This window comes from Scomber japonicus, chromosome 10 (assembly GCF_027409825.1).
Source record: "Scomber japonicus isolate fScoJap1 chromosome 10, fScoJap1.pri, whole genome shotgun sequence".
In the NCBI taxonomy this organism is placed as follows: Eukaryota; Metazoa; Chordata; class Actinopteri; order Scombriformes; family Scombridae; genus Scomber; species Scomber japonicus.
In genome coordinates this window covers 31,576,594-31,596,160 of record NC_070587.1, presented here as the reverse complement: position 1 = coordinate 31,596,160, position 19,567 = coordinate 31,576,594, and the positions used below count along the sequence as shown (strand labels likewise).

Here is a 19,567-nt window from a genome sequence, read left to right as displayed (position 1 = left end):
TAAACAGACAAGAAGTAGCTTCCAACAGTGGCAAAATGACTAATCCTAAATATATTATTGCTGTCAATTAAGAGGAAAATGTTCCTCTTACAGTTTCTTTCTATTATCATGATAATAATGTAAGAGAGCTGAAGCAGTTAAAAGAAAACCACACAACTCTACAGGAGATCGCAAATTTAATTCATTTATTATTCATTCATAATTTAACTTTTATTCATCCATTCACACACACACACACACACAAGCTTCAGCTAAAGTTTGAAATACATTTTGCAGATATGTTTAGAGTGGCTCTTTTAATGGTCAGTATGAACAGGAGGAATATTTACAGCACAAAAAATAACTTTCAGTGTTTATGCAGACACCTGAATACATCATTTTATTTTATAAGATAAGGTAAAAACATTTAGATTTTAACATTTATTTAACACAGTTCAGCATTAATTCAACAACTCTGTCACAGCTTCAAAGCAGAACTGAAAACCCTGTTTTTATATTGCCTCATAATGTGAACCTGAAATTTTAATGTTTTGTATGAAAACATTTCAACAACATTTTCAACATTTTTGAAATAGTGTTTGTGTATAAAACATGTTACATAAATAAAATAGCCGTGCAATTCTCAAAGTCTGATCCTTTCCTATGTCTGTCGCTGTAGTTACATCTGTCATCTCTGAAAACAAACAACTGGAAAACCTTACAAAGGAATATAATGTCTCAAAAATGAAGATCAAGAATCTAACTGAAGAGAACCAGCAGCTGAAAACCAACCTGACAGACCTCAACAACACACTCAGCTCAGAAAATGAAAGATTGAGGAGAGACAAAGATGATCAGACAGTCATCATTGAAAATCTGACAAAGGAATATAATGTCTCAGAAATGAAGATCAAGAAACTAACTGCAGAGATCCAGCAGCTGAAGACACAAAACCAGGAGCTGGAGACACTGAACATCTTAACAGAACAAATACGAAACATAGAGAACTGTGTTACTGTCACCCAGCAGATCTTTGATGCCTACTGTCCAATAAAAGATGGAAGTAAGTTCAGATCTCATAACTCAAGTCCAAAAATGACCAATAATAATGTAACAAATCAGTAATGTTGTTTATTTGTTGGTTTCTGTTATTTCAGACAGACAGTATAAACCTTGCCCAAATGGCTGGATGCGCCACCAGTCCAGCTGTTATGCAATCAATAACCCTGATACTGCTGATCAGAAAACCTGGGAGGAAGCTCTAAAGGACTGCAGAGCAAAGAATTCAGACTTGGTTGTAATAGTTAATGAAGATGAAAAGGTAATGAGAAAACTGGGAGTTTTATGACGGCCTATATGAAATGAAACTGTATTTTCTGAGTCAGTGGGCCACAGTGTGTTTATTTGAGTTCAGTGTTTAAATATCTCTCATAAGTGTCTTTCTGTTGTCCTCAGACATTCATCAGTGGTAAGAGTTGGATAACTCCAGGAGTCAATGGCTACTGGATTGGACTGAGAGTTGAAAACAGGAAATGGAAGTGGATCGATGGAAATGATCTGACTAAAAAGTAAAAGTCACATTCCTAAACAGTTTGAATTATAAAATCTATCAGCCTTGATCTAAACATTATGTTCTTCCCTCAGATCCTGGATGACACAACCTGCTAACAACGACGACTGTGCAATTTCTGTTCCAAAACGAGGATGGATGTCAGTGAGCTGTGGAAACAGAAACGGTTGGATCTGCAAAAAGGCAGCTTTATCTGTTTAAACAGTGAGAAGCCTCACATGAGAAGGTTACTGGATACTCTGTAAAGATTAATAACATGTAAGATCATATCAACTGGATTGTAAATATCAATACAAAAAGTTACAAAAGCTGTTCTTCTTCTGCTTTGTTAGAGATGAGATGTTGTTTCCTGTTTTATCTTCATGTAACAGTTTAATTATTACTGCTGATTGGTCAACATGGGGAGCTGCATTACTTGTTCTCAACTAAATGTTCCCAGAGTTGTTTTCTTAAGTATTGTATTCTAAAGAAAAGAATATTTCAATGTACAGATGACTGGTTAACTATTATCTGTTTATCTAGAAGTGAATTCATATTTCAGTCACACCTTGTTGTTCATTGTCTTTTTCTTACAAATATCTCCCTGAACATGTCAGTAAGCTTTCATCAAGTCTGATAACATTACACAAGAAGAATGAGAATGAATGATTTAGATGATTTACAGAAGAGAGCACATAGATGAGATGAGTAATGTCACACAGTTGAGGATGGGTTTGTTTGCAGTGACTGCCTCTAAAGGTTGTGCAACAACATAGAAGTTTAAAAGCTCCCATCATCTTTTCCATGCCATTCTAATTTGCTACATTATTTAAAATATTCTGTTGAATCAAAAATCAAAAGCAATATCTGTATTTTAGTAAATATGGTATATTTAATATTCCATTATGTGGGAGGATCAGTGCTTGTCAGGTGTGAGTGTGTGTTAATCTGTGTGTTAGCCTTGTGTTAGACTGGACATCTCAGGACTCTAAACTTACATACAATGAGCAGGTGCAGTGTAGAGGATGGGTGATGAATGAATGGAAGCATTGATGAGAGGATAGAGTTTAATTCCCAGTATAAGTAATAAACTATTCAGTTATTATTTGTTGGTATGTTTATTAATCATAGTTTCTTAATGAGGACCAGGCAATAATTGGGAATGTTAAAATGTTAATGTTTGAGGACTCATCAACCCACCTCAGATATTTATTTACACCATCTTTAACTTATTAAACAACATAAACCACAATTCATACTATTCATGAAGTTTTGATGATTGATTTGATGTATCATTTGTCATATAATGACTCCATCAGTCACAGCAGCAGCTTCGTCAGTTTTCAATCATAATAGTTTTTTTTCATAGTCAAAGCTGGCTGCACTTGTTGGATAATCTTATAGAAGAATATAAGAGGAGAGAAGAGCAAAACATACAGGAAACTAGAGGCAGGCGAGAGAGTGAGGGAGGAAGTAGACAAACAGATAAACACATATCTATATCTATATTCATATCTGTATCATATGCACGTCTACCATGGTGCTTCTGTAAACAAAAACATGCTGTCTTAGTGCTTAGTGTGCCATTAACAATCCAAATGATTTCTTTCTTGTTAATTTATGACAAATTGACTAAATTGCTTAAAAGTTAGTGTGGAGCCTCACTACAGTCATTATGTCACATGATGAATATGTGATAATTCATCATGTTTGGTCCCAAAACAAGTATTACAAATCCTGTTATTATCCATTTTTAGAATTAAATAGGAAGACGTGTGTATTAAAAGCAGAATACACACAAACACACACACACACACACAGACCAACAACCTAAGGTGGTTGAGAATGACCAACCTGTGGGACTTCAAGATCCAGACTGACAAACTGGTGATGGTCGGTCGGTCTCGGTCGGTCTCTCGGTCTCTCTCGCTCTCTCTCTCTCTCTCTCTCTCTCTCTCTCTCTCTCAAAATAGAAGATCTTATTCAAATCAAGTCAAAATTGAAACATGGCAACAAAACAACTCAGTTAACTACATCCAACAACCTGATAACCCATCTACAGTATATCACTCATATGTCAATTTCTAGCATAGAAGTCTCTGTAATAGAAGCATCATTGGTGCTACTAGAAACAGAAGGATTGGGTTTACAGGTGTTAAAAATGATTCATGGCACTGGGGCTTTGTGATAAGACCAAAAATACCTATCCCAATATTGGGGCAGCCCTCTAGGGGAATGTTGACAGACAACAGGAATACATTTAACAAAGGCCCAATGCTGGACTCCTCACATTATGGCTCTTTAACAGTTAGCTAACAGAAGACTTTATACAGAGACTTTGTTGTGACAGTGTGTGACCCACCTGAACTCAGCTACCTGACATCTACGTGTGTGTGTGTGTAAAGTAACAGTTAAACTGTGGAATGGAGTTTCATTCTTTTGAGCATTCTTTTGTTGCCATAGCAGCGCCATGTTCGGCTTCACCGGCTCTCAATAGCAACAGACATTTAATGAGTTATGATCAACTTAGACAGCATAGTTTGTTAGTTCATTTGCAGAGTAGTAATAGTAAACTTGTATATGACCTTCAGTCCGTGCTGCAATTACGGGGATCCAGCAGTTTGGGAGCCATGAATGCGACTACTATCAACTGTTTACAAAGCCTTGGACTGCTGCACCTAGCAATCATGCAGCATCCCATACAGCAGCAGAGTCTTCAACCAGCACAGTCCGCTACTGGAGGAGACAGGAGACAGGCTTAAGGCTAATCCGTGCAGAACACTGCATGGAGAGGCTAACAACATTCAGGTTGGACAGGAGATGTGCTCTCACTGGTAAATCCTGCGGCGGAGATTTGTGCATTTAAACTAATAACAGCTGGAGCAATAATGCCTAAGTGGTCACAAGTCACTTTATGTTTTCGGCGAGTCACCTCTGTGAAGTCACGGTCAGAGTCCGGTGGGTCCTATCAGGGTCCTACTCTGCTGTGGAAACACAACAGCTGAGAGGACCGAGTGAGAGGAAGTTCCTGCAGTTCCTGATTTTGCAACCTATACTAACATCAAGAAGGCATTTAAGGTAGCACCCCACTGCCACCTCGGCTCCTCAGACCATCTCTTTGTGATGCTAATTGCTGGATACAAGCCCCTGCTAATCAGAGAAAAAACTCACTGTGAAGCAGGTGAGGGTCTGGCCTGCAGGAGCTATGGAAGCGTTCCAGGACTGCTTTGAGTGCACTGACTGGGACATGTTCAAGGCAGCTGCAACTGATAGTCAACACACGAGTGTAGACGAGGATGCTGAGTCTGTGACTGCTTATATTAAGAAGTGCATGGAAGATGTCTGTGTCATCAAGAACATCACCATACGGGCCAACGAGAAATCCTGGATGACTCAGGAGGTACGTGCAATGTTCAATGCACTGAATAACGTCTTTAAAGCTGGAGACATGGTGGCGCTCAGAACAGTAAAAGCCAACCTCAACCGTGCCACAGGAGTAGCAAAGCGTGCCCATAGTCAGAAGATACAGAATTTCTTTCATGACCCTATGGACACCAGATACATGTGGCAGGGTAACGAAAGTCATTACAGGCTATAAAGCTGCTCCTCCACCCCGTGTGAACAATACCAACTTCCTCAATGAGCTAAATAGATATTTTGTGAGGTTTGACGCACTTAACAACACTCCTGCGAGGAAAGCTATTCCGTATCCGGATGAGCAGGCACTTAGTTTTGACACAGCTGATGTCTGGAGGACCCTGAGAAGAGTGAACATATGGAAAGCAGCGGGCCCTGATAACATACCAGGATAAGCAGCACCTGCACTATAGAGAGCATACTGACCAGCTGCATCTCTGTTTGCTCAGGAGCCTGCAGTGCCTCAGACTGGAAGTCCCTGTAGAGAGTGGTGAAGACAGCAGAGAAGATCATTGGGACTTCACTTTCTCCCATCCAGGCCATTGCACAAAAACGCTGTCTGACCAGAGCTCACAACATCATTAGAGACCCCTCCCACACCCACCATGGACTGATCTCCCTGCTGGCCTCTGGGAAGAGGTTTTGCAGCATTCGTAGCAGAACACCCAGATTCTGCAACAGCTTCTTCCCCCTAGCCATCAGATTGTTGAACTCCTAGTTATTCCCCCACCTATGCACACACAAACACACACACACATACACTCAAAATGGACGGTTCCATGGACTATACAAGTTTACAGACTAGTGCTGTGCAATTATACTCATGAAACAGCGGGGTGCTTTGTGCATGCTCCAACAGAGAAATATTGGAGGAACAGTGGAGACAGGCTGTAGGCTGCAACCCACCCAAGCAGAAGTTACTTGAACAAAAAATAGCCCTCTTTTGCCTTAGCTTATAGCCGGCCTCGATATATCGGCATATTGCACAGTCCTACTACTGGCTGCACAACCAGTCCAGCTGTTATGCAGTCAATAACCCTGATACTCCTGTTCAGAGAAGCTGGGAGGAAGCTCAAAAGGACTGCAGAGAAAAGCAGAACTACAATGGTGTGAAAATATGTTGCAAACACAACGTGTTAAAACCATTAGGTTATTTCTAGAAAAGATCAAGTAGCGTTATCTGATAACCTAACAGTCACAACTTAAAGCAGAACTGAAACTTTCCTCTTTTCTGTACTTTATGTTGTTATTGTCACAGCTGGCTCAAGGCCATGACAAACAAATGGAAATGCACCATTTTAAAGGAATAACATATTATATTTACTTAACACAATCATAAGGACAACTTAGGAAATACAATAACATGAGGTGTGGAAGTCAGTAAGATCAGTGGTGTAGGATGTGCATGCATGGTAAGTATGGTGTGTGTGTGGATGTTGTGCGGTGCACAAAAGAAAACCATAAGAACACAAACTAAAACTGCTGCATCACCCGGGAAGACAGGCCTCTGTCTGCAAGGGAAGAGAGAGACACTGACTGTGTCTCAAATGGAGCACTTACGTGAGTGCACCAGAATGTAGTGCAGAGTGCGCACTGAGCACTTACCTCTGTAGTGCACACTGTCGTGGGTAAGTATTGTATCAAATGGAGCACTGGCGTTTAGCACTTAGCGGAAGTGACGGGCTAACATTTGATCGCGATTCTCCGACCCGCGAAAATATTGACATTATTGACATCTGAAAACTGGGCAAAAAGTCCCTCCCCTTCCGCTACGTAGGCAAAATGGCGTCCGTTTAGTGTGAGTAGTGTCCATCATCTCACACTGGATTTTTTGTCCGTTATGAGTGCACCATCCGGGTACTTTCAGAGCACTGAGTTTTCGCTTGTTCTTCAGTGTGAACGCACTATGCCCTAAAACATAGTGCTTGAAGTGTGCAAGTGCGCCATTTGAGACACAGCCAATGAAATGAGAAGCTGCTTACATAGGAAACCAGATCACCGGCCCAGGTGCTTCCAGTTACCCGATTACCTGCTGGCCCAACCCCCTGCCAACCAGCAATGCACTCAAGACCACACTGGCAACACCAGTAGGGGTCGCCACATTATAGTCTTCATACAGGACTGCTGACTGTCAGTCTCTTTAGTTCAGGACCAACAGAAAGACACAGACGCTCACTATTGCTTCTAAACATCCAAATTTTTCTTTATCTGGAGGTAAGATGCTTTCTGATACATAAAAACTCAATGAGGTTCTCATCATTTAGTGAAACAGTATGTTATTTTAATCTTTTTAATGCTTGTGATCAGGGGTGTGACAATACACAGCTCACGAGACTAGACACGATATTGGGTTCATGAGATCGAGACAAAACAAGATTTTAACACTTTTTAAAGAAAACTTCAATGAGGAAATATGTGACTGTTCTTTTATTTGAAAGTCACAAAAAGCAAAATAATGCATTTTAAAATGTTTGAACTAATCATCTTGTAATGAATGTCACTTCAGTTCTACTTTCTAAATATATAATTATCATATGCAGTATGCAGCACTGTAAAAGGTTTCCTCATATAGACATTTTATAGATAGATAATTTTGGTATTTATAAATGAGATAAAAAATCCTATATCACACACATACACAAGTAGAACAACATGTACATTGTGTTATAATTTGGTAGTGTTTTTGCATCATTAGGCTGCCCCCCCCCCCCCCCCCAGGCTCTCAGTGTAGAAACCTGAGGTCAACCTATCACTGCTCCTCTCCTCATCTCCTACTGCTGACTGTGAGATCTTATCAGCAGGTAGAAGCTGTTAGTTCACTAACTAGAATAAGGACACCCACTGCAACAAGGTTAATACATCCACATGTGACATTAGAAAAAGAAGACATGATGTACAAATGAGCGATAGAAACCAGATTGTCTTCTCTTTTTTTTTGGTGCGCAGCCTTAATATTACTTCAGGAGACAGCATTCACTTCGACGAGAAATATCAACACGTTTTAAACTTGTCACAGCCCTACTTTTGATACATGATAACACACTGGCAGCAAAAGATTGGATGTGATTGTGTAAATAAGAGCCAATTTACTGCAGCTATTTAAACATCAGTGTTTGATCTGAACTGTTTCAGAAGAACTTGAAGAAGAAAGTGACTACGTTAATACAGCTGTGTGCTCTGTGGACAAAATGTCAACCACATCAGGTATGTTAGATTTTGTACTTAACAAATCGTTGGATTTTTCACATTTTTAAAGAGTTCAAAGTTTCTATAATCTATAAAAAGCTCATTTTGAAATCAAATTGTTGACATATTGATTTCTTAGATAAGAAGTGTGGCTCCTTCACTCAGAGTTTTCTACCAGTAGCAGTGAGTTGGGTGATACTGTTGGTAATCTTGGCTCTTCATATCTACTGTGAGTATCCTCTATGTGAATATCAGATCAAATTCAATGTTCTTCTTTTTCCTTGGCTTGTTATTATTGTTGTTAGTTTTTATGTAAAGGAAAGAGTCACTTTTTAAAAAAAGTCAGTTTTAAAACAATAGTCAGATGTTTATATGAACATTGAGAGGAAATAGAGGAAATCCTACACTTCTGTTCAAAAATGTTAACCTGACACTGGAATATAATGTCTCAGAAATGAAGATCAAGGACACACGAAACCAGCAGTTGGAGAAAGAGAAGAACATGTTAACAGAACAAATACGAAACATAGAGAACTGTGTTACTGTCACCCACCAGATCTTTGATGCCTACTGCCCAATAAAAGATCAAAGTAAGTTCCGATGTCATAACTCAAGTCCAAATATAACCAATAATAATGTAACAATGCAGTAATGTTGTTTATTTGTTGGTTTCTGTTATTTCAGACAGACAGTGTAAACCTTGCCTAGATGGCTGGATGCACCTCCAGTCCAGCTGTTATGCAATCTTTAACCCTGATACTGCTGGTCAGAAAACCTGGGAGGAAGCTCAAGAGAACTGCAGAGCAAAGAATTCAGACTTGGTTGTAATAGTTAATGAAGATGAAAAGGTAATGAGAAAACTGTGGGAGTTTTATGACGGCCTATATGAAATGAAACTGTATTTTCTGAGTCTGTGGGCCACAGTGTGATTATTTAAGTTCAGTGTTTAAATATCTCTCATAAGTGTCTTTCTGTTGTCCTCAGACATTCATCAGTGATAACAGTTGGGGAAGTTCAGGACTCACTGGCTACTGGATTGGACTGAGAGCTGAAAACAGGAAATGGAAGTGGTTCGATGGAGGTGATCTGACTGAAAAGTAAAAGTCACATTCCTAAACAGTTTGAATCATAAAATCTATCAGCCTTGATCTAAACATTATGTTCTTCCCTCAGATCCTGGATAACACAACCTGCTAACAACGGCTACTGTGTAATTTCTGTCAAAAACCAAGAATGGAAATCAGTGTGGTGTGGAACCAAAAACGGTTTGATCTGCAAAAAGGCGGCTTTATCTGTTTAAACAGTAAGATCATATCAACTGGATTGTAAATATCAATACAAAGAGTTTTATTCAGATTTAGGGTTTGCTTTGTGCATGCTAAAGGGAGTACTAAACAGATAAAAGTTCTTCTTCTGCTTTGTTAGAGATGAGATGTTGTTTCCTGTTTTATCTTCATGTAACAGTTTAATTATTACTGCTGATTGGTCAACATGGGGAGCTGCATTACTTGTTCTCAACTAAATGTTCCCAGAGTTGTTTTCTTAAGTATTGAATTATAATGAAAAGAATATTTCAATGTACAGATGACTGGTTAACTATTATCTGTTTATCTAGAAGTAAATTCATATTTCAGTCACACCTTGTTGTTCATTGTCTTTTTCTTACAAATATCTCCCTGAAAATGTCAGTAAGCTTTCATCAAGTCAGATAACATTACACAGATTTAATGTTACACAGTCAGCCTCTGTGTATTTCTGTCCATCAAAGTTTAAAGTTCACCATCAAATGTATGAGTTCACCAATTTAATATTTCATTTATGGTTTTAGTTCTGCTTTGAACTTGTAACAGTTGTTTGTTTAGCGGCTAATGCTAATGAGTTCTTCTATCAGTAAATCTTCTTTAATGGTTTTAACCTGATGTGTCTGCAGCATATTCTCACTCTATTGTAGTTCTGCTTTCATCAACAGACAGTAACTTTCATCATAATCAAATATACAGTTCCATGTTTTTCTGCACACTGAAAACACATCAGATGAACACACATTTCTACCTTTTAATAAAACTTTCTATTTATAAAGTCAGAAGTAACAACGATGTGTTTATTAAAAGTTTATATTTAATTTTATCAGATGGGTGTTCTGTCTCAGCAGAAGGACATGAGAATATGTATTTGATGATATGATGTTAATAACAACACAGTGGTGCACTCTGCCCTCAGTTAGTTATTCTCATACAGGCAGTGAGATAGCCAACCCTACTAGGCCAATCCATGTATCATTCGTTCTTTCTATTTTCGATTGGAAATCAAAAATCAAAAAAGGAAAACGTGACAAATTATTTTGTTTTTTGTTTTTAAATCTAACACAAAAAAAGAAAAAATGTCTGGTTTTTCATATTTCAATTTTAGACTCAAATAAAAAATACGAAATGGAAAAACGGGCCACAGGACTGAATTTGATTTTAATATTTAATTGGTCGGTTTACGTGCCCCAGAAATGTCTCTGCGCACAGCAGAGAGAATTTATCATAGCCCGTACCATGAATTCCGGCATCAGGTGATGCTTGTGCTTTAAAAAGTGCAAATGAAGCAGATAATGATAACCACATGGATATCTGTGGGACTATAAACAGCTGAGAAACAAGCCACAAAATACGACGGAGATTGTTATCTTTAGAAAGCAAACAGCAACACCCACTGATAGGTTTACATGAGTGAGGGTAACTGGTCATTGTAAATATATACTTACAAATCTGGGGCCTCATTTATCAAAAAGGGTGTAAAACTGCTACTACATTTTTGCATACAGCGAAAAGACAATTTCGCAATTTTCCATTAATAAATCACACCGGACCCAAGAATGGTGCGGACGTAAACACACCTCATACTCTGCCCCCGGAACACCTAGACACAACCATATATGGTCAGCACGTGCATATTAATTAGCCATGTGCCCTCTGTGGAGCGGCTACAAAGTGACAACAAAGTGACAACAAAGACAAGGGGAGAGGGCGGGGGAAAGAAGGGGAACTTCTCCGAAAGCGAGATACACGGCGATATTGGGCAAAATCAGTCAGAAAAATTGAAAGTGAGCAGAAAGAAGAATAATCTTATGTAATCTGAAAAATCCTGCTGATTTTATCAGTCGTCATGTCCTCCTCTTTTAGCGTCACACGCTTTGTTGCCTTAAACAGCACATAGCTCTCCATGGTCAAAGGTTGATGGCACGTGGTCCAGATCGATGGCGGCTAGAAATTGTATCAACTGATGAAAAATTAACTATGCAGTGTTTTTGGGTGTGTTTTGCTGCGTTCTCTGGCACTTAAACACTTCATCAGCCTCTCTTACTCTCCTCGCTTTTGCAACTTGTCATGCAGTGTTTAGCCCTGGGTTGTCAGAGTCATGAGGTCACCTAGTTGTGACTGAATAATGTCAAATGCAATCTGCAAACCTTCAAATACCAGGGCAACAGTGCTTGCACAACAATAGACAACAGTATCATCAGCATAAAGATGTACAGAGTATTGACTTAGATGGTGAAAGGACTGGTACCTAGAACTGAACCTTGTGGTACATCTTTGGTGGTGTAAAGAAAACTGGAGGAGAGACCACTGATCCACATTGCTTACAGTTAGAGAGGTCATTTAGAGAAGCAGCCAACAGCTTCATCTGACAGTCCTATGTCTGATACCTCTAACATAAGATGTTGTGGTTAATGGTGTCAATTGCCTCACACAAGCCAATGAAAAGTGCAGCACAGTAACTCTTGGCACCTGAAGACTTCACAACATCATTTAAATCTTTTGAGGAAGTGGTTTCTGTACTGTGTTGCTTCCTAAAACTGGGCTAATGAGGAGATAAAATGTTATTTAAACTCAAATATATTGATTTGATCACAAGAAGATTAGCTAAATACAAAGTTTCCTGAGGGGTCTGTAGTTGTTCAACACTGTGGGATCACCACCTTTCAATGATGGGAGTACAAAAGTAGTTTTCCAAATTGTATAGTGTAGAACACTATCAATGACATGATATCTGCTCATGTATTTTAAGTACAGTGACAATAAAGGCATCTATAAATAAATACAACGAAATGTTCACACTTGTCACATTTTCACAGATCATCATGCAAGTTATTTGACCCAATGCAGATTACAAAGTTTGGACAAACAGTTTTACTTCCTCTTTTAAAGCATTAAACATACCTTAAACCTACATTTTAAGATCACTGTGATGAGTTTGGCTGCTTTAAAAGAGGATGTAGAATGTATAGAGCGGTGGCTATCATTTACTAAGATCTCCTGCTCTTGACCAGGAAGAAAAGATCATTTCTCTTTGTTTTTTCATTTTGATGTGTAAGTGGAAACGAGTTCATACTGGTGCAGTTGTACAGTAAGAGTAAAGGCTGTATGTTTGGATGTGTACGTTAGCAGTTTAACACCAATGTCATAGAACAGAGGTGTCAAAACCACCAGTTCATTTGGTTGTTGTAAGGACACCATGAATTGAGTTCCCATACTAAGTAAACATCAAAGATCCAAAGTTAAACTCTCTTCTTTAGTATAGTGGTGGTAATTATTTCTTTAATTTAAAGATTATCTTTGCATATTACAAGAATATAGTGTTTATGGATTGAGAGTCACATCCAGGCCAGTTGTGCATTAAAATTATTTTCTCAACTTAAAGCAGAAGTTGTTCATTTTAAAGCTGCAAGAGATACTTCTGCTCTTAGGTTGCTCTGTGGCTTATTTACAGTGGCAGTTGTCTATCTATGAGTTAGACCGAGCTCAACAGACAGACTGTAGAGATGGCTGAGGAGGAGATTAACTACGCTTCAGTTGTATTTAAAAATAAGACAAAATCCCGACGTGAAGGTAGGCTTCCATTTTCTTTTTGTTTAATCCAGTAAATCAAGAATAAATATTACATTATATGGATCAGATCCTGTATTTTGTGTAGTGTGTGGGTATTCTGTTAAATTAATACTGGAAGGAAAGTTAGTTGGAGTCTTTATGGATTAAAAGATTAAAATGAAGGCAGTTTAAATCTTTGTTGTCCTGTAAGTGAAATCTGATTTTCAACTAGAACTCAAAACAAATGTAAATCAGCTCTTCATTGATCATGTGGACTGAGTACAGAGTAAGAAAGCAGCACAACACTGTGGAATTGTTGTTTGGACTCAGGTTAATGTGCAATATCAATTAAAAACAAATAGATTCATTTAAATGAAGGTACTACAGGTTACATTTTGGAGTGTGTGTGTCTTTTGCATTAGAAATATATTAAGAACTGTTAAATTTCATGCTTTCCCACAACAACTTTCCGAAATTCACTCTATGATGTCTACTGACACGTTCTTCCCTTATCGTTGCTTCACTTGCATGTTTGAGCTTCACTGTGCAGAACGATGTATGTGCAGAGTTTTCATCTGCTGCAGCGCGAACGTTTCTCTCATCTTATATTTGTATATTCATAGATTCTGGATTTAAAAAGAATAAAGGACAGGCAGTAATTTGTAATTTAATTGTTTTAGATAAATTATTAGTCAAAGCTGATAATTTTTATGTATTAAACATGTATGGAAATATTACCATGATCACAGCTGCCAACAACAGTCATCAAAATGTGTAATGAAATAGATTTTTGTAAAGTATTTTTTCATGAAAGGCAGTTTCCTTTTTTTTGTTTTTACATCCACTTACTGTGAAAGTCTGATTTCAGCATCTTTAGCACGTAGTTTTAAAGGCATGTGAGGGTCAACAGCTGTTAAAAGCTGGAATAGGCTTTTAAAAGACCATGAACACTATGCAGTAATAAACCATGACATTGTGTCTTTCAATCTTTCAGCTCAAAAGGAGGAAGACATTCTGTATGATGAGGTGAAGATGCCGCAGAAAAAAGCAGAACAAGCAGCTGATGGTAAGTTCAAAAGCAATGTAAGCATCATTTACATATTACTGCTACTGGGAACATTTCTAGTGCCTTTAGTACTGCTGCAACTACTATCACTACTTTAACATCAGCAGTAACATCAGTAACCCTGAAAGCGCTTTTTTTAAATAGTCAAATGTGCATTTAATTGTTTTTAATGTAAAATGAGGCCAGATTAAAATGCATACAGTAATCACCTTGTGTAACCAAAACCACTTCAATAGTCTCAATTTGTAATAATTGTCTACATTTTACAATAATGAGCACATGAAAAGCTGAACAATGCAGGCCTATTCCTCTTCAACAAGATTTTATTTAGGATGAACCTCTCACATGAAACCACTAGATGGCATTATCTTGATGATCCTGAGATTATGATACTATTTAATAGGCTCAATCTAATTATATTTAGCAACATTTCTGGGGGGATAATATCATGTTCAGATCTCCTACAAGTCAAATCCAGTCCAACTTCTAGATTTCACGATTGTGGATCTGATGTACTGTTAGTCACAGCCTCAGATGTTTCACAAAATTACAGATTCGTGGCTGCAAGTTGTGTCAAGAGAGGCAAAATATGTATAACATTCCTTCTTTATTGATGCAGTCAACGAAACTACTTTAATTTGTTTTTTGAATACTTTGTCATTACCAAATTTAGCCCTGCTAACATTTTAAGCATTGCTGAAATATATATATTATACATTATATATAATATAAATTATTATATAAATTGATTGCAAATGTTTTCACTTCACTGTAACCTTATCTCTTAACTTGTATTCATTCATTGTTAGATTTTCTTTGATTTACTAACTAATATCGTTTTGCACTGTTGTTTCTTGACACCACTGTCAATGAGGATTCCTCCCCAATGGTTTTTCGAAGTAAAATAAAGGTTAATAATAAACTTGATGATTCAGCACTGCATCACTGATGAGCAGACTGAAAAAATATAGATTTGGGACTAAAAAGCTTCCTTCACTTGGTTCATTGAGCTGAGTAATGTTAGTCATCAGCACTGATCTGATCACTAACCCTAACCCTGCATGGTTCCTAACAAAATGGACAGTGATTTTAAATGCTGATTAAATATTTAAATGGCAAATTAGTGCTGTGGTGAAGTCCAGCTTTTTTCATATTAGACAGCTGGCACTAGTAAAGCCCTTCCTCACACTACAGCACTTTGAAACAGTAATCCATGCCTTCATCACATCCCGGCTGGATTACTGTAATGCACTTTATTTTGGAGTCAGTCAGTCCTCCCTCGCACGTCTCCAGTTGGTGCAAAATGCAGCCGCTCGCCTCTTAACTGGAGTACGTAAGAGGGAGCACATAACGCCCATCCTGGCATCCCTCCACTGGCTACCTGAGCACTTTAGAGTCCATTTTAAGATTCTGTTATTTGTTTTTAAATCTTTAAATGGACTGGCCACGCTCTACCTCTCTGAGCTCCCCCCACGCTCCTGCTCGGTGCCTCAGGTCAGCTGATCTGCTGCTCCTGGAGGTACCGAGGTCAAAGCGGAAGCTCAGAGGGGATAGAGCCTTTTCTGTAGCTGCTCCTAAATTATGGAACGAGCTTCCTTTAAATATTCGACAAGCCTCCTCACTGTCTGTTTTTAAAACTCGTCTTAAAACCCATTTTTATTCCTTGGCTTTCAACCCAGCATGAGACTCTGCTCCTGTTTTAGTGTTTTATGATTTTATGGTTTGTTTGTTTTTTAATTATTGTTTTATTGTTTTTAAAACAATAAACAATTATTTTAGTATTTATTTCCTGTTAATTGTTTTATGTTTCCTGTGTTGTTTTATCTACTTGATGAATCAGCACAAAATTTTGTACAGGCCTGTTTCGTAGTATCTGTGAACCATCATTGAATACCTTTATTGTCATTGCACGACAGTACAATGAAATTCAAGTGCTTGTTCCCTTTGTATGATCTGTACTGTGTGTGCATAAAACCTGCAGGTTCTGGTCCTGTAAAAAGGCCCAATGTGATCAATCTGAGCTCACACCTTTGTTGCCTCTCTGCAGCTTCCCCATCACTCTCTGTTGTTGATATAGTAAATCTGAACTATGAATGATATTATTTTAATTTCTGCTTTATTTTCTTGTTGTTGTTTTTTTCAGACCAGAAAGCCACCAACAAACTTCGCCACTATCAGCTGATGGTTTGCTTTTTGGGGATTTTTTGTGTCATTTTGCTGTTCAGCATCATAGCAGTCAGTGTCTACTGTAAGTATACAAAACAGACAGTCCACACATGAACTCAGACTGAGACATGAGACAGACATTTAAACAGCACCAGTTTTCTTCTGTAACCATGATTTTAAGATCATCAGTCACATATTTGCAACAGTCAGAAACTCACAGTATTTATTGGCAGTTTGTTTGACCAAATCTAAATTTATGGCAGTAATTGTTCTCAAAATCTGAAACAAAGATTAATATCTGGACAATAAGTAATGTACTATCTCTAGTTTTTAAAATCTTTGAATGGTAATTGAGTGAAATCTTTAGCAACCAGGGGTTACACATTGTTGGATTTATTAACTATAAAAATACAGAATATCTTCATTTTGAGTTATGGTAGAATGGTATGAGATACTGTAATGCACTACTAATGTTATAGTCAAGTGTCCTAAAATCTAAATACATGAGATGCTGCTCAATACATCAAACAACTAGCTGCATGTCTGTCAGCAGCTTTAACATTTTAGAAACACAACAGGAGCCTGTAACTTCCAAAAGTCTGGAAAACCTGAAGTTACACAGACAAGAAGTAGCTTCCAACAGTGGCAAAATGACTAATCCAAAATACATTATTACAATATTACTATCAATTAAGATGATTTTTTCCTGTGTCTTTGTTTTATTATGAGAATAATGTAAGAGAGCTGAAGCAGTTAAAAGAAAACCACACAACTCTACTGGAGATCAATCACAAATTTAATTAATTCATTATTAATTGATAATATTATTAATCCATATATATTATTCATCCATACCCACACATACAAACACACACACACACACACACACATTTAGAGAGGATCTTTTAATGATCAGATTGAACAGGAGGAATATTTACAGCATACAAAACAAGTTTTAATGTTTGTATAGAATATTGTTTAAGACAGTTTTTTTTTTTTTTTTTTTACATTTATTTAACACAAGTCTGTCACAGCTTCAAAGCAGAACTGAATATCACATCATAATGTGAACCTGATATTTTGATATTTTTATGATAATGTTAAATTTAAATTATGTTTTGTATAAAATGTTTTACATAAATAAAATAGCCTTGCAACAAATTCACAAAGCTTGACCCTTTCCTCTGTGTGTTGCTGTAGTTACATCTGTCATCTCTGCAGAAAATGAACAGCTGAATTCATTAAAAAACAACCAAACAACTCTACTGGAGATCAATCACAAGCTGTCAGACCTCAACAACACACTCAGCTCAGAAAATGAAAGATTGAGGAGAGACAACGATAATCAGACAGTCATCATTGGAAACCTGACAAAGAAATATAATGTCTCAGAAATGAAGATCAAGAATCTAACTGGAGAGACCCAGCAGCTGAAGACAGAAAAAGACAAATTAACAGAACAAATACTAAATATAGAGAACAACGTTACTGTCGTCCAGCAGATCATTGATGCTTACTGCCCAATAAAAGATGGAAGTAAGTTCAGATCTCATAACTCAAGTCCAAAAATAATCAATAATAATGTAACAATGCAGTAATGTTGTTTATTTGTTGGTTTCTGTTATTTCAGACAGACAGTGTGAACCTTGCCTAGATGGCTGGCTGCACAACCAGTCCAGCTGTTATGTAATCTATAACGCTGATACTGCTGATCAGAAAACCTGGGAGGAAGCTCGACAGAACTGCACAGCAAAGAATTCAGACTTGGCTGTAATAGTTAATGAAGATGAAAAGGTAATGAGAAAACTGTGGGAGTTTTATGACGGCCTATATGAAATGAAACGGTATTTTCTGAGTCTGTGGGCCACAGTGTGTTTATTTAAGTTCAGTGTTTAAATATCTCTCATAAGTGTCTTTCTGTTGTCCTCAGACATTCATCAGTGGTAACAGTTGGAACACTCCAGGAGTCAATGGCTACTGGATTGGACTGAGAGTTGAAAACAGGAAATGGAAGTGGATCGATGGAAGTGATCTAACCAAAACGTAAAAGTCACATTCCTAAACAGTTTGAATCATAAAATCTATCAGCCTTGATCTAAACATTATGTTCTTCCCTCAGATCCTGGATAACACAACCTGTTAACAACAGCGTCTGTGCAATTTCTGTCTATAACCAAGGATGGAAATCAGTGAGCTGTGGAAACAAAAACGGTTGGATCTGCAAAAAGGCGGCTTTATCTGTTTAAACAGTGAGAAGCCTCACATGAGAAGGTTACTGGATACTCTGTAAAGATTAATAACATGTAAGATCATATCAACTGGATTGTAAATATCAACACAAAGATTTTTATTCAGATTTTGTGATTGCTTTGTGCATGCTAAAGGGAGTACTAAACAGATAAAAGCTGTTCTTCTTCTGCTTTGTTAGAGATGAGATGTTGTTTCCTGTTTTATCTTCATGTAACAGTTTAATTATTACTGCTGATTGGTCAACATGGGGAGCTGCATTACTTGTTCTCAACTAAATGTTCCCAGAGTTGTTTTCTTAAGTATTGTATTCTAATGAAAAGAATATTTCAATGTACAGATGACTGCTTAACTATTATCTGTTTATCTAGAAGTAAATTCATATTTCAGTCACACCTTGTTGTTCATTGTCTTTTTCTTACAAATATCTCCCTGAAAATGTCAGTAAGCTTTCATCAAGTCAGATAACATCACACAAGAAGAATGAGAATGAATGATTTAGATGATTTACAGAAGAGAGCACATAGATGAGATGAGTAATGTCACACAGTTGAGGATGGGTTTGTTTGCAGTGAATGCCTCTAAAGGTTGTGCAACAAAATTTAAGTTTAAAAGCTCCCATCATCTTTTCCATGCCATTCTAATTTGCTACATTATTTGAAATATTCTGTTGAATCAAAAATCAAAAGCAATATCTGTTTTTAGTAAATATGGTATATTTAATATTCCATTATGTGGGAGGATCAGTGCTTGTCAAGTGTGAGTGTGTGTTAATCTGTGTGTTAGCCTTGTGTTAGACTGAACATCTCAGGACTCTAAACTTACATACAATGAGCAGGTGCAGTGTAGAGGATGGGTGATGAATGAATGGAAGCATTGATGAGAGGATAGAGTTTAATTACCAGTATAAGTAATAAACTATTCAGTTATTATTTGTTGCTATGTTTATTAATCATAGTTTCTTAATGAGGACCATGCAATAATTAGGAATGTTAAAATGTTAATGTTTGAGGACTCATCAACCCACCTCAGATATTTATTTACACCATCTTTAGGTTATTAAACAACATAAACCACAATTCATACTATTCATGAAGTTTTGAT

At 37.4% G+C, this 19,567-nt stretch overlaps 3 protein-coding genes and 1 long non-coding RNA gene across 4 annotated transcripts; all 4 read left to right on the top strand.

Annotated features, from left to right (window-relative positions):
• Window positions 1-723: 723 nt before the first annotated feature.
• Window positions 724-1,551, top strand: LOC128366905 (C-type lectin domain family 10 member A-like). The gene is made up of 3 exons (XM_053327666.1): window positions 724-1,042; window positions 1,137-1,300; window positions 1,435-1,551. The coding sequence occupies exons 1-3, from the start codon at window positions 724-726 to the stop codon at window positions 1,549-1,551; spliced, it is 600 nt and encodes a 199-aa protein (XP_053183641.1).
• A 5,558-nt stretch (window positions 1,552-7,109) lies between these two features.
• Window positions 7,110-8,356, top strand: LOC128366524 (uncharacterized). Its single transcript, XR_008321861.1, has 3 exons — window positions 7,110-7,159; window positions 8,078-8,149; window positions 8,271-8,356. It is a non-coding gene; the product is annotated as an uncharacterized LOC128366524 (long non-coding RNA).
• Window positions 8,357-8,731: 375 nt separating this feature from the next.
• On the top strand, window positions 8,732-9,431 carry LOC128366904 (lithostathine-1-alpha-like). The gene is made up of 3 exons (XM_053327665.1): window positions 8,732-8,979; window positions 9,116-9,228; window positions 9,305-9,431. Exons 1-3 carry the CDS (start codon window positions 8,848-8,850, stop codon window positions 9,429-9,431), a joined length of 372 nt encoding a protein of 123 aa, XP_053183640.1. The 5' UTR covers window positions 8,732-8,847.
• A 3,506-nt stretch (window positions 9,432-12,937) lies between these two features.
• LOC128366903 (C-type lectin domain family 10 member A-like) lies at window positions 12,938-18,559 on the top strand. Its single transcript, XM_053327664.1, has 7 exons — window positions 12,938-13,005; window positions 13,979-14,050; window positions 16,194-16,300; window positions 17,410-17,752; window positions 17,847-18,010; window positions 18,147-18,259; window positions 18,336-18,559. Exons 1-7 carry the CDS (start codon window positions 12,939-12,941, stop codon window positions 18,460-18,462), a joined length of 993 nt encoding a protein of 330 aa, XP_053183639.1. The 5' UTR covers window position 12,938; the 3' UTR covers window positions 18,463-18,559.
• Window positions 18,560-19,567: the final 1,008 nt, after the last annotated feature.